The 12607-nt window shown below is 39.6% G+C and overlaps 1 protein-coding gene across 8 annotated transcripts in view; it reads left to right on the top strand.

Annotated features, from left to right (window-relative positions):
- UNC5D (unc-5 netrin receptor D) overlaps window positions 1-12607 on the top strand; it is a 503297-nt gene that overhangs the window by 281365 nt on the left and 209325 nt on the right. For all 8 annotated transcript variants that reach the window (XM_070499928.1, XM_070499923.1, XM_070499924.1 and 5 more), the window contains exon 3: window positions 11405-11548. In XM_070499928.1, the coding sequence (XP_070356029.1) occupies window positions 11405-11548 (144 nt within the window). The remainder of the gene's footprint in view (window positions 1-11404; window positions 11549-12607) is intronic.

The following is a 12607-nucleotide window of genomic DNA, read 5'->3' as shown; positions in this document are numbered from 1 at the left end:
TTAGTTCAATCTATGGCATGAAAGGCCTCAAATACCAGAGTGAGGTATTCTTTACTTAATTTTATGGATGTTTTGCTAGTAGTGAGTATTGGTTATCTTGACAAATGGGAATACAATGGCTGAAGCTTTGCTTCAGAGAATGAATCTGGCACAAGTACTTGGAACGGTAAGGAGAAACAAGAATGGGTTAGGAGACTTGCATAATTCACTTCAGAGAAGGTAAGGTCTGCTTCCAGAGCAGTGACCACAGAAATAAGAATTTGATATCTTGTCTGAGAGCACTTTAGCAAACTAGACTCAATAGCTGATTGAATGAATGAAGAACGTGGAGTAATAAATGTCTCTCAGAAGCAGAATAGTAATGCAATTAATGTAAATAATTGCGTTAGCAACGAGAAAGTTCTGAGATGATTGTGTGGATAAGCTGAATTTGAAATACTTATGGGATATAATGAAGAGATGCAGATCTGGAACTTGGTAGAGTTCAGAGACAGAAAAGTAAATTTGGTAATCATCAATAAGAATGAAACCGTGGGGGTGGAGGAGTGGTCAAGAGAGAGTGCGTACTATGAAAAGGAAGTGGATCTAGAGACATAGCTCCTAGGAGTCAGGAAGAGGAACATCGGCAGCCAACAAAGAAGTCAGCAGAGTACGCTGTGTTCCAAAACAAAAGCAGAAAATTATTTCAAAAAGATCATCAGGTGCTGCTGTGTTTGCCCATAAATCAATAAAGAAATAGAAAAAGAACAAAACATACATATAAACAGTGCTAAACATTACACAGTTCTGAAGTAATTTGAGATTGCAATATAAATGCGTAACTTCAAAAGGTAGAAAAACAACTAAACCTTATCACAATTCCCTATTCATTCCAGTTTGGAACTAGTATCAGGAAGAAAAATATAAATGTACCTGTTTTGGAGATGTTGTTCTTTAGACCAAAAGCATGCTTAGAATTCTGGAATCTAAATGGGAGAAGTGGAAGGGACCTTGGTGATACCCTAACAGCCCTATTCTACACATTAAAAATCTTATGTTCCAAGAGATACAAATAGTTCATGGCATAGCTATTTCTAGAACCCAGATCTCCTGATTTCCGCTTCGTGTGTCGTTCCTCGATACTACAAGCCACTTTTACGCACAGATTCCTATGCTCTCCTTAGCACTCAAAATATTGACAAATTCCCTTACTGACATGAAGATGGGTTTCAGCACATGGCTTATCATTTTCCATCATAAGCTTATTTAGTGTTTCAATTTCTCAAGTATATAATCCTATAGTTATGCCATTGAAATTTCTTATTCCTGACCATTTCTGCCACCTCTGTAAAGGCCAATCTCTCACTCTATTTTGTATTTATGGCACTGTTAAACCAAAGTTTACAACAACCAAAGATAGAGACACATTTCCAGGATTTCAGCTATAGTTTCATTTTTGAAAGAAGGTTTTGGCACAATCAAGGCAAAAGAAGACGACAAATAGGATCTTGATATCAGGGAAGTTTCCGCTCTTGTACTCCCAAGGTTGAGATTGTGGATAGACCTAGGTTGGGAGAGGTTGTCACAAACAGTAGCCATCTCACTTATCTTGGTGTGAAAACTTCCAAGGAAGACTCTGAAATTTGAGAGAGGGCAACAAGGGAACAACATTATCATATGAGCAAAAGCCCATAAAATAATGGTAGAGTACAAAAAGTTTATGTACCTTGTACTCAATTAGTCCAACTGGAAAGGACTCAAATACCAGTGGCTCAGAGGGGCGATGTGTTTTATCCTCAGATGTTTCTGTCCTAGATTTTGCCCAGTAATGAACTCAAAATAGCAGAATTCCATTGGGTAAACTGCTCCAAATGAAAGATAGGAAGAGCATTGAGAATGATTAGCTATTTTTTATACCACTGCTAGAAAATCCTATATCCGTTCTCATTTAAAGACCTCTTGATAAGTATTGCAAGCCAGTTTAACACTTCACCCTCTGGTAATTTCACAACATTCTGTTTTGCTGTCGCTTCCCCTTTTAATTCTCCTAGTATTGCTAGGCAACTCCATGCCTGGCAGATAACAGTGATGATTACATTCTCTGCCTCCATGTAAGGGCCTCCCCTCTCCACTTCTTTAAAAAAAACAAAGACCAATAAAAGTCACAAATTTCTAAGGAACTGGGAAGAACAAAAATTCATAAATGACAAAATCTGAAGAGATTATATACCACTTTTAAAAAAGCCTATTGAGAAAGAATTTAAATTTTAACAACTACCTTTTTGAAGAGAATTTAATAAGCACAACCTTTTCTTCCAAGTCATTTTGATTGAATCAATAGGCAAGAAATGTCTCTCCTTAAACAGTTTTCTTCTGTGTAGTTAATGAAAATTACTGTCTACCATACACTGCAATTATGTTTCCTAAGGTCTGTATTAATAGTGAAATAGTGGAAACTAGAGCAAGATGAGTGGAGATATTATACCCCAAACCAACACATAAGCGCAATTAAGGTTGGAAACAAAGTGGTCTCAGGTACTGAAAAATAGATGCATTGCTTCCCTTGGGTTCTTCCATGCCCAGCTTGAGCACAGGTCTTGACTCCCTTTACAGACTTAATGGCTTTTGATTGGGTCTGTAAAATAATTCCTGACAGTCCAGTAGGAGTGAATGACACCGAGAAGTCAAGGGCAGTGGGACCGCATTTGACCAGAGGTAGAGAATTGTCTATGTCCTTTTAAGAAGTTGGAAGTAGCTGCCTATATTTCTTTGGCCATCATAATCTTCATTTCTAAAACCCCAGAGAATTTTGATATTCTTTTTACTTACAGGTTTTCTTTCTTCACAGAACTAATGGGAAATGCATAGGACCTGGGAGTGTTTGGGGTAGACACAGGATCTTTTGTATTTCCAAATTGGAAGCGATAAGTCCTTTCAGTTGTTAAAGGCTGCAGACTGCCTTTGGTCTTTCTGGTAATTTGGCCCCGTCATCTAACAGTTCAAATAAGAAGAAAAAGGATTGTGTGTTTTCATGCAATTTAGCTTGGAAAACCCAGAGCTAGAGTTCTTTCCTGCAAAAAGCACAATTTATTTGACATGAGTTACTGTGCTTGCACAGACATGGCTATACCTCTTAGAAATGTACACTTTCAGTTCTCTGTGCAAGCCAAGGGATGCTTTTTCATTTGTTCTGCCTCATTTCATTTGGAAATATGGGAACTCTTCTTCCTTGTGGTTTTCCTCTGTTGACATCTGGACTTGAAAGGTAATCCCACCCCAGGATCATGTCCCTCAGAATGAGTGGAGTGTTCAGTAACACAAAAATTGAGAGCTTTAATATAACAAATAGACACACACACACGTACTGGAAGCAACAACCACCAGCAAAACCTATCCCTGGCAATCAGGATAATGTAGCCTGTGGGAAGATTGAGTTGTCAATAAGTTAAACCACTTCTTTATTGTTTAATAAAAACAGGAGTTCCCTTAACAATGCTCCATGGCTCTTATCTTATTCTGCCTTGGAGATATAGAACCCTAATGAGTGAAATAATGCATATTCTAGTGTGTTATGGGAAAAGTCTCAACTCCGGTAAACTAATATTTTTCTTCTTAAAGAATATCATTTCAGAGATTTCATTGTATGTGATTTCCTTTTTAAACAACTGGAGTCTCTGTCTGGGGATAAAAGGTTAATGGATTGTGTTGAGAAAAGGGAGAAGAGTAGAAATAAAAATGTATTAAATCTTTAAAGTTTATATCTAAGAACTTTACTGTGCTGGTGATGGGAATTTGAATATAGTATCTTCCCGAAAACCATTAATTTGAAGTTCCTTTGAATGATTCACAAATCACCAAGGTACATTTGGGAAGCATATATTTTAGACCACATAACACAGAAATAATCAATCTCCCCAGTGTTCCAGTGACAGTTTGTGGGTTTAAAACTAACTTTTATAGAAACATTCCTCCACCCCATCCCCCAGATTTCATTTTGTTCATCACTCCGCTTCTCAGAGAGGAATCACATATTCTTCAAAGGTTTTCAGGAAAATATTTTGAATTCCTCCCATAAACTTGTGACAGAGTATGAACGCCTTGTCTCTTGTGTCTAATTTAACCTGCCCTACAAAAAGTTGGAGACCATTTACTCTCATTCCATCCTTAGCAGAGATAGAAAGAAATTAACCATTTTATGTAATTTAGTAACAAAAGTTGCTGATATAAACCAGAGATTTATTCTAACCCCTAAATTCTTGAACAATGTCTTTGAACTTTTTCAGTCTCCTCTGTTCATATAACAATCAGAAGTGTGTTTCTTTATTTGAAGTGGGAATTCTAAGGATCTGAAATAACCTGAAGAGAGTCTAGTGGTTAAGAGCATGGGCATTAGTGTCAGGTGGTGGTGTGTTTGAAATCTGGCTTCACACTTACAGACTCTTTCAGGTAGATATGTTCCTTGGCTTCCTGTCCCGTCAGTTTGCCCATGTGTAAAGTAACAGGAATAATTATACCTACCACATAGGGCTGTTCTGAGGTTACAGAGCCTAATTCACACGACATGCTTAGCTCAGGGCCTGGTGTATAGCAAGTACTCAATCAAAGTTAGCTTTCAAAATGATAAATATAGAATTGCTAATTTTTTTTTCAGTGGGGCAAGTGGCTGGTGATGCCTCAAAAAACAAATAGAAAATGATGAACTTCTACAATTCCAAAAAGATAAAAGAGCTAATATTATTAAGAGGTAAATAATTCTTTCATGGACTAACATTTTACTTGCCTGTGATGCACTCATTCAGTTTATTTGTAGTCTTTATCCTATTCTCAGAGCCAGTGGTAGCACAAGTTGTCCGATACATGTCCTGATTTCAGGACAAGATCTGCTAACGGGAGGTAGTTTTAGTGACTGTAGGAAGAGAAAGTCAGTGATTGGTGCAGCAAGGTTGGAAATCATGACTGTGTTTCCCACAAAGTTGTGAGTATGATGTCTGAGTGAGTCATCAATGGGATGCTGTCCTCTAAATGACCCTACCATGTCCGCTTCTCCCTCTTGAAGTTTTCCCTCTCTCTGTTATCAGACAACACTATCAGGTTAATTTCGTTTCCTCTGCCAGACACCTCTGTGCTGATTAATTCTAATCTCTGGTGTGGAAGAAACTGGAGAGCTGGGGTGTAGTCTTAGTTTCTGTACTTAAGACTGAACTTGTGGTGCTTCTGAGGAATACATGGAGTGGTTGTTATCTAGGGGAAATGAAAGAGTATTCATTAGGCATCGTGCACATTCAAAGGATGACTTTTTTTTTTTTATCAAAATACATTTTAATCTTGTTTCTAGGATGAAGTGGCAAAAGACATTTAGCCCTAATTAAGCATCTGCCAGTAAAATGAAATACGGTTCTACCTTTTAATTATCTACATTTAATTTACTATTTTCAGTAGCATGTTGCCCTGAAGACATCTAAGCTCCCTCAAGGAATGGAGACACAGTTCCACGAAAATGCCTCCCTATAGTTCAGAGTTTTGAAACTTCAAATAGCTGTCTGACTTATGGGTCCTTACCAGAGCCTTGCCCTAGCCACCAAGCTAAATTGGGTGAGGACAACTTTCAAGTCCTAGGTAGAATGGCACCCACCCTAGAAGCTTTTGCTGATGCTATGGAGAGGTTAGAAGCCCTCTTGTGTGATCTTGGAGCACTTAGTACTTCTCCTGTCATAGCATTTGTCACACTGCATTGTTGGAGTTGATTGAAATGTGTCCCCCTCTATCATGGAAGCTCCTTGAGTCCAGGAATCTTAACCATCTACTTTGTCACAGTATCCTCAGCACCTGGCACAGTGACAGACACATATGAGGCACTCACTAAAATTTTTTTCAAATAATGTACTCTGCAAACTGTATGACATCTTTGATCTATTTTCTATGGTATGAGACCTACAGCAAAATAAAAATAGAAATAATAGTAACATGGTGTTAAGATGAAATAAGATAATGCATGTGATGGCATTAATAAAAGCAAAGGGCCCTACAGATGCTATAATAATTAATCAATAATGATGATAACAATATGTTATTCAAAATATGGTGAAGCTTTTCATTGTTCAGGCATATTTTCTAGGCTCCAGCCCTGGACTGGTAAGAGACAAGTGAAAAACATTTCCTCTGTAAGTGGTGGACTCACTCCTTCCAGCTGAATGGGTTGTTTTCTCTCTTCCCAGGGACAGTAGGGTAAGGAGGGACTTTCTCAGAGCCAAACCCAGGCATCAGAGGGACTGAGATACCTATGGAGAGATGATGGTCCAGTACAGAAGGCTCTTAAGTAGGAGACAGTTGCTTTTCATGGGGAGTTTGATTGTTTCTCTCTTCCAGAGAGTTGAGCAAGGCCTTCTGCTTCTCATGAAGTTGTATTGGAGTCGTTCTTTGGAGCTTTGTCTGTGGAAAGCTATATCATCATTCTTTTGGTTAATCCCCAATCATAAAACATTGAATGTGGAAAAACAGGCATGGAATATGTGAGACACTGGGCTAAAATGGGCCAGGGAAATGGCCACAGAGACCAGGATGAGAAAACAATTCACCAAAACCTTGTTTCCTACTCTCTTACTGCTTCTGTGTGTTTTGGGACACGAAAAACATCTTAGAGGAAGAAGGATTCTCAGCTTCCTTGTTGAATTTAGCTGTTTAGTTAAGTAAGTCAAGCATCCCACTACAGGAAGAAAACATCCAAACGACTGAAGAACATAAAGCTGTGAGGGGTGATAAACATTGGAGCACTGTGCCAAATTCCTTCCCGAGTGCTCATCACCAGGTGTATCTGAGAACTGGTTGGCAGTAATAGCCACAGCAGGATGCTACTGATGGACTTGGTGGAAGTGTGATAATGAGCAGTAAGGGGCAACTGTTAGTAGGCACTGGGCTGCCGTTGGCATGGTGCTGAATGTTAAATACTATTCCAGAATTCTTTCTTGTCTACAGAACAGGTTAGGACTAAGAATAGAGCCCTTTTATTAAAAGTTGACCAGAAATAAATGATTTCTGTTCTTTTACTCTATTTCTTTTCTCCTGCCTTCTATATTTCTCTTCTTTGAACAGTGAAGCATATACCTTCAATTAGTTTGAAAATTCTCGAACTTTTAGTCTCCCAGCATGATTAGACCTGCTAAGAGTAACTAGTGTTTTCTATCTGATAAATAAGCGGATTACAGCAATAACTACTGTCAGCGTTTTTCTCATTTAAACAAATAAAGCTGACAAATGATGAAGTTCTGTGCTGCTCTGTTATGTTTAGTACACGCAGAGCAATTATTCATTTGCTGCCAACATTAGTCTACCTACAACTAAACCATCCAACAGCGTAGAAAGCTTATTAGCATATCAGTCCCATAGTCATATTTTTATATTCTGTAAGACTCTGCTCCATAACAAAGGCTGATGGTTATAATTTGCACAATAATTTAAAGGGTTGGACTTTTCCATACTTATTAGAGTTGCACAAGTTATCAGGTACAACGCTACTCTTATTTATGAGATGCCATCGTCGATTTGCCTGAGACTTTTGTTTCCCTGTAGCATTTCCTATGAACAAGTTAGCTGATATCTCTTGAGATGTAGAAGTAGATGGCTATTTCTGTAACACTATTGGATGAACTTCAGTGGGATACGGGGGATGGAGGTTTCCTTAAATAGAGCTGGTTTCCATGGGTGTTTCTGATGTGTGGATATATATGTATTTTATACACACACACACACATATACATGCAGACATTTGTATATGTGTGTGTACATATATCTACACACATATATAGAATATATATAGAAAATATGTGCATATATATACACACATATAGGATATAGAATATATATGTATTTATATTATGTATATCACTAGACAGAGCCATAGTGAATATTTGAAAGAGAATATACTATTTTTTAAAATTTTCTCTTATTTAATAGAATTATTGTTTGTTATGGTAGAGAAGGGTATAATAGATACAAAATATTCATGATTTTCCAAAGGTTCTCCTGGAGGGGATAGTTTGAGAGGACTCAAGACATCACATTAGAAGAAGCAGCCCTGGTCCCCAGAGAAAATGTCACTTTAGGGGATGGTGATATCACTGTGGGCTTATAAAGTAGCCTGCCATCCTGATTTTTCCAGAAGGGAAAATACACTTTGGAAATAGTTGGTTTATATTCGTTTTGCTTCTCCAATCCCGTGGGGAGACCCTGCAAAGGACCTGTAACTGAGCCATCCTAATGTTGAAATCGTGACTTCAACATTTTCCTCTCAACTGTGGTTAGTCTGAATGAGGGGCTAGCAAATGTCCTGATGACAACGGGGTGAGATCAGTTGGACATTTGTGGTGTGGGTCCGTGGTCTAGTGTGTGTACTTTCCCAAACAACTGTACACTGTCTGACCATGTGTAATAGTTATGTTTTCTAATTTCTGTATTTGATGCTCTGACATCTTGGGGTTTTGCAGACCCTAGAGGGACTGCCCTGCAGAGGGCTGGCTAATTCCTAGAGATAGCGAATAACTTGCCTGTGAACCTACCTTTCAAATGCAAACCAACCAATCCAGAGCCCATACCCCCCACCTCTTCTTTTGTAGAGCTCTTATAATCGGGGCCAAAATTCCACTGCCCTTATGCCAGGACTGGGGACCAGACAACATGGGACAGCTACTATGTCCCAGAACCCACTGAAACTATTCAAGCTAGTCCATTCTAAACCTGCTTACTCTGCCTCTCCTGTTCGTTCCTATGGAGACCACAATAATGACTCTTATCCACGACGTATTCCCCTGCCCCTCCTGCGTCCTCCCCAACCCTGGTGCTTCTTGGTGTGGCCCTACATGGTGTGTGGTGCCTGCTGTTTCTAGGGATTTGGGAGTGTAAACTTCTTCCTTCATTATGGTCATTTCTAAGTCTGTGTGTCTTACCATACCTCATAAAAAACTATCCCAGCTACCCTTAAAACACTATAGTGCCTAGATTAAATCATAGCATATGTCGAGGTTTGGATATGGAAACTCTCTGCTTTATAAACATGATAATTCTGAACCATCTTGAGATGATGTTTGTCTTCATTTCCAACCTAGAGGAAGCTGATAGCTTCGATATTCTTATAAGATGGAGAAAGTGAAAAAATAGAATTGTTCCCCATTAGCTTGAACACATTTCTGATATTTCAAGCTTATCAAATGCTTCTTTGATGAGACCCTGATTCCCACATGGTGGACGTATTCTATCTCAATAGGTCTCCTGTGACGGGATCTCTGGCCTATGTTACTCCATCCCCCACCTGGATGGATTGATATGGTGTCTTCTCCTTTTCACTATCCAAAGTCTATCATCCACCATTTGCTTCTAATCAAAGAGAAAAATAGAAAACCAACCCTCTTCTCTATAGCCCTCTTCATTTATTCAGCCTCACCTTCTAATCCCAGGATGGGCACTGTGCTCCAGTCTGCTTCATGTCCTAGGAAACCTTTTTTTTTTTTTAATTTTACTGTATTCTCCCTTTCTGTGATAGTTACCCTCTTCATCTGCCAATTCCACCTTCTTACCATTGTCCTCCCACTCCCACTTCTTTTGTTTAAGTGAAAGAAAAACAAAGCAGCAACAGTAACAATAAAAACACCTCTTAGGCTTCTTTCCTATTCGATGTAAGAAATGGATTTCAGAACTCTGACAGGGGAGAAGGTGTACTTCTGCACATTGCACAAACAGGGGCAATGTGAATTATCAACTGTCATCAAGATGATTTTCTATATGTAGTACCTCCTACAAATTTAGAAAGTATAACAAATTGTACATGATGATTTGTTTGGCCATAAAACTATGTCTCATCACACACTATAAATAACGTGTTATGGACTAGGTAGAAGGGACTGTTTCCCCAGTCTGACTAATCCTACACCTCCACTCTTGTTCTTTAAATCCTACCACCACCCAGGATATAATCACGTTCCACCTCCTCCACCCAGAGTCCCTGCCTCATTTAGATTATACCGATGATTCTGTCCCCTGAATTCCTTTTGTACTTAAATGAAAAAACATAGTTATGCACTTAATTTTTCTTTGAAGTTTCCATGTGGTAGTATTATTTCCATAATTAAGTATAAACACCCAAAATATGGGGACATAATTGAATTTTTGAGAGGGACTTGCTCATAGTGCTGGTTTCGGTATAAGACAGATCTACGTTTAAACCCTGGATCTTCCATTTACAGACTGTGTTAGTGTGGACAACGACTTAGTCTCTCCAAGTCATAGTTGTCTCGTCTGCAAAGTGGGGGTACCATAGCATCTACCGCATCAGTGCATGGTGGAAATGTAGTGAGAGAATAGCGTTAAAGGCTGATGCCAGACAATCAAGCAGAATTCAAGGAGTATCACCTCTTTTTCTCCCATGCTGCCGATCCCAGAGCCAGGCACAACCTCAGCAAGTGTCTGCTGAATGGAGAGAGTATGCTGGCTTTAAACGCTGCTCCCTTGCTTGGGGTGATTCAACTGATATGGCTCATGAGGAGTGTGCCCTTTCATCCCTGGCACTCTATGCAATGTGACTATCCTTCTCAAAGAAAGAAAGAAAGGCTCACAGTCCTTGTCAAAGGTTTGGAAGAAACTCACACTCCCCAGTAAGAAGCACCAAGCAAATTTTCTATTAGAAGGAGAATGCAAAGTAATAATAATAAAAAAAAAACATTAAAAGATCAAGGTCTTCGTTTTAGCAATTTTGGAGAGGTGGCCTTGGCCCCTCTTTCTACAGAAGCCTCTCTTTTCTGTATCTCTGCAGGCCATTGCTACCGGGGCCTTCCTGTATTCTCCTCTCAGGGCTTGGAGACTACCTTAATTCCATTGGTCTACCTCTCATTGGTTGTCTGGGCCCTTTGAAGCCCAGGCTTTGGCTCTTCTTGGATTCCCAGCCTGTTCACCCCTCATGCACATGCTTGCTGTCCCCTCTTTCTTTTAAGGCTTGCTGCTAGAAGGACCCCTCTCACTGCCATTCCTGGGAGTAGGGTCATTTAGAACCACCTGGAACTACATCTCTGGGATGGGTATGTTGAGGCCTCTTTAGCTTCTAGAACCCCAGCGGTACTAGTTTTGGTTCTAGTTTGGTACTACCCTCCTCGTAGTAGAGTTTATGCTGAGAAAGACTAAGAACAAGCACTACATCAAGCTATGGTGAAAACTACTATGTTGTATTGGAGCCCCATTGGTCGGTGATACTTTATACTCCTTCCTTCCAGCCTACTCAGCTGTTGGAATTTAATTAGCAGTAATATATTATTGTCAAAGTAATTAAAACCTCGCTTTGATTAAAACCAGAATTGTTTAATTAACAAGGAAAGGTTTGGCCAGCCTTAAGTTTCTGTTTGAGAAATACAACGGCCTCAGTGGATTTTCTCTATCTTCCCATCAGGCTTGAAGGTCCGGGAGGTGTTTATCAACGTCACCAGGCAGCAGGTGGAGGACTTCCATGGCCCAGAGGACTATTGGTGCCAGTGTGTGGCATGGAGTCATCTGGGGACCTCCAAGAGCCGGAAGGCTTCTGTGCGCATAGCCTGTGAGTACACCCTGGGTGACCTTGTTGTCCTGTAGAACACGGGCTAGACTTACATAGAACTGAAGAGGGGCTCTGATGCCAGATGCTTCTGCAGAATCTAGATTAGAGGACAGCAAGAAATCATCAGGACTGTCTCTACCTCTACGAAATTTACTCTTTTAAAATTATATGTTAAATCTTTGATAATTTCCTCTCGAGTACAATCAGCGAATCATTTTGGCTAAGAGATTCTACCTAGATTGTCAGAGCGCAGGTGTCTCAACAATGCCAGGAAGGATGGTGCCTGAGAGAAGGAAACGCACGCAAATGGATTCTGCTGTTCATCATTAGTGACAAAGTTCAAGGGGCATTGAGGGAAAAAGTTGAGCAATGACTGTTTACCGTACTTTCCAGCAAATCTGCAAAAAATAAGACATTAAAGATTAAGGGATTTTTATAGCCTGCTGTTAAACCTCTTTTCTCTGAATCTTAAAACATGGAAATGGGTTTTAAAACTGCACTTGAGTCAAGTAGAACTAAAAAAAAAAAGAGGAGGAAAGGAGATTACTTTGCAGGAGAGTCCAAGATTTCTTTATCATATTTTAGCATCAATGTTTTTATCATCTCACACATGTTTAGAAATACACAAACTTCCTTTCTCCTCCTCTAAAATGTCTTCATCCCACTCACCCGCGTCACCCCACCCCAATGGGTTCCCATAAAACCTCCTTTGTGTGTCCAGGAGTATAAAAGCCCACCATCCCCGAAAGAAACTGAGAGATGGAGGGCAGAGATGGTTGTTGTTGTTTTATTCAAAAGCTGCCTTTTCAGAGTGCCATAAAGAATACAGGACGAGGGGGATTTATTTGAGGACTCGAGGAATTCTTCATAGCAGATGTCGATGGTTTCGGGATTAAGAATAGGAGTGAATTACTATTTGCAGAGACATTTATGTTTCTGGGGAAATGGAATCTTCCCCTCAAAATATGCATTTCACCTTCACTATCCTGGCGATTTGGGAGGCCCTTTCTTGGATGTTGACTGGACCCTAATAAGCCAAGGAGAAGAGAACATCTCGTA

The sequence above is a fragment of the Equus asinus genome, chromosome 27, assembly GCF_041296235.1.
Source record: "Equus asinus isolate D_3611 breed Donkey chromosome 27, EquAss-T2T_v2, whole genome shotgun sequence".
Classification (NCBI taxonomy): Eukaryota; Metazoa; Chordata; class Mammalia; order Perissodactyla; family Equidae; genus Equus; species Equus asinus.
Note: the sequence above shows the minus strand (reverse complement) of the source record. Positions and strands in the feature narration are given on the sequence as shown.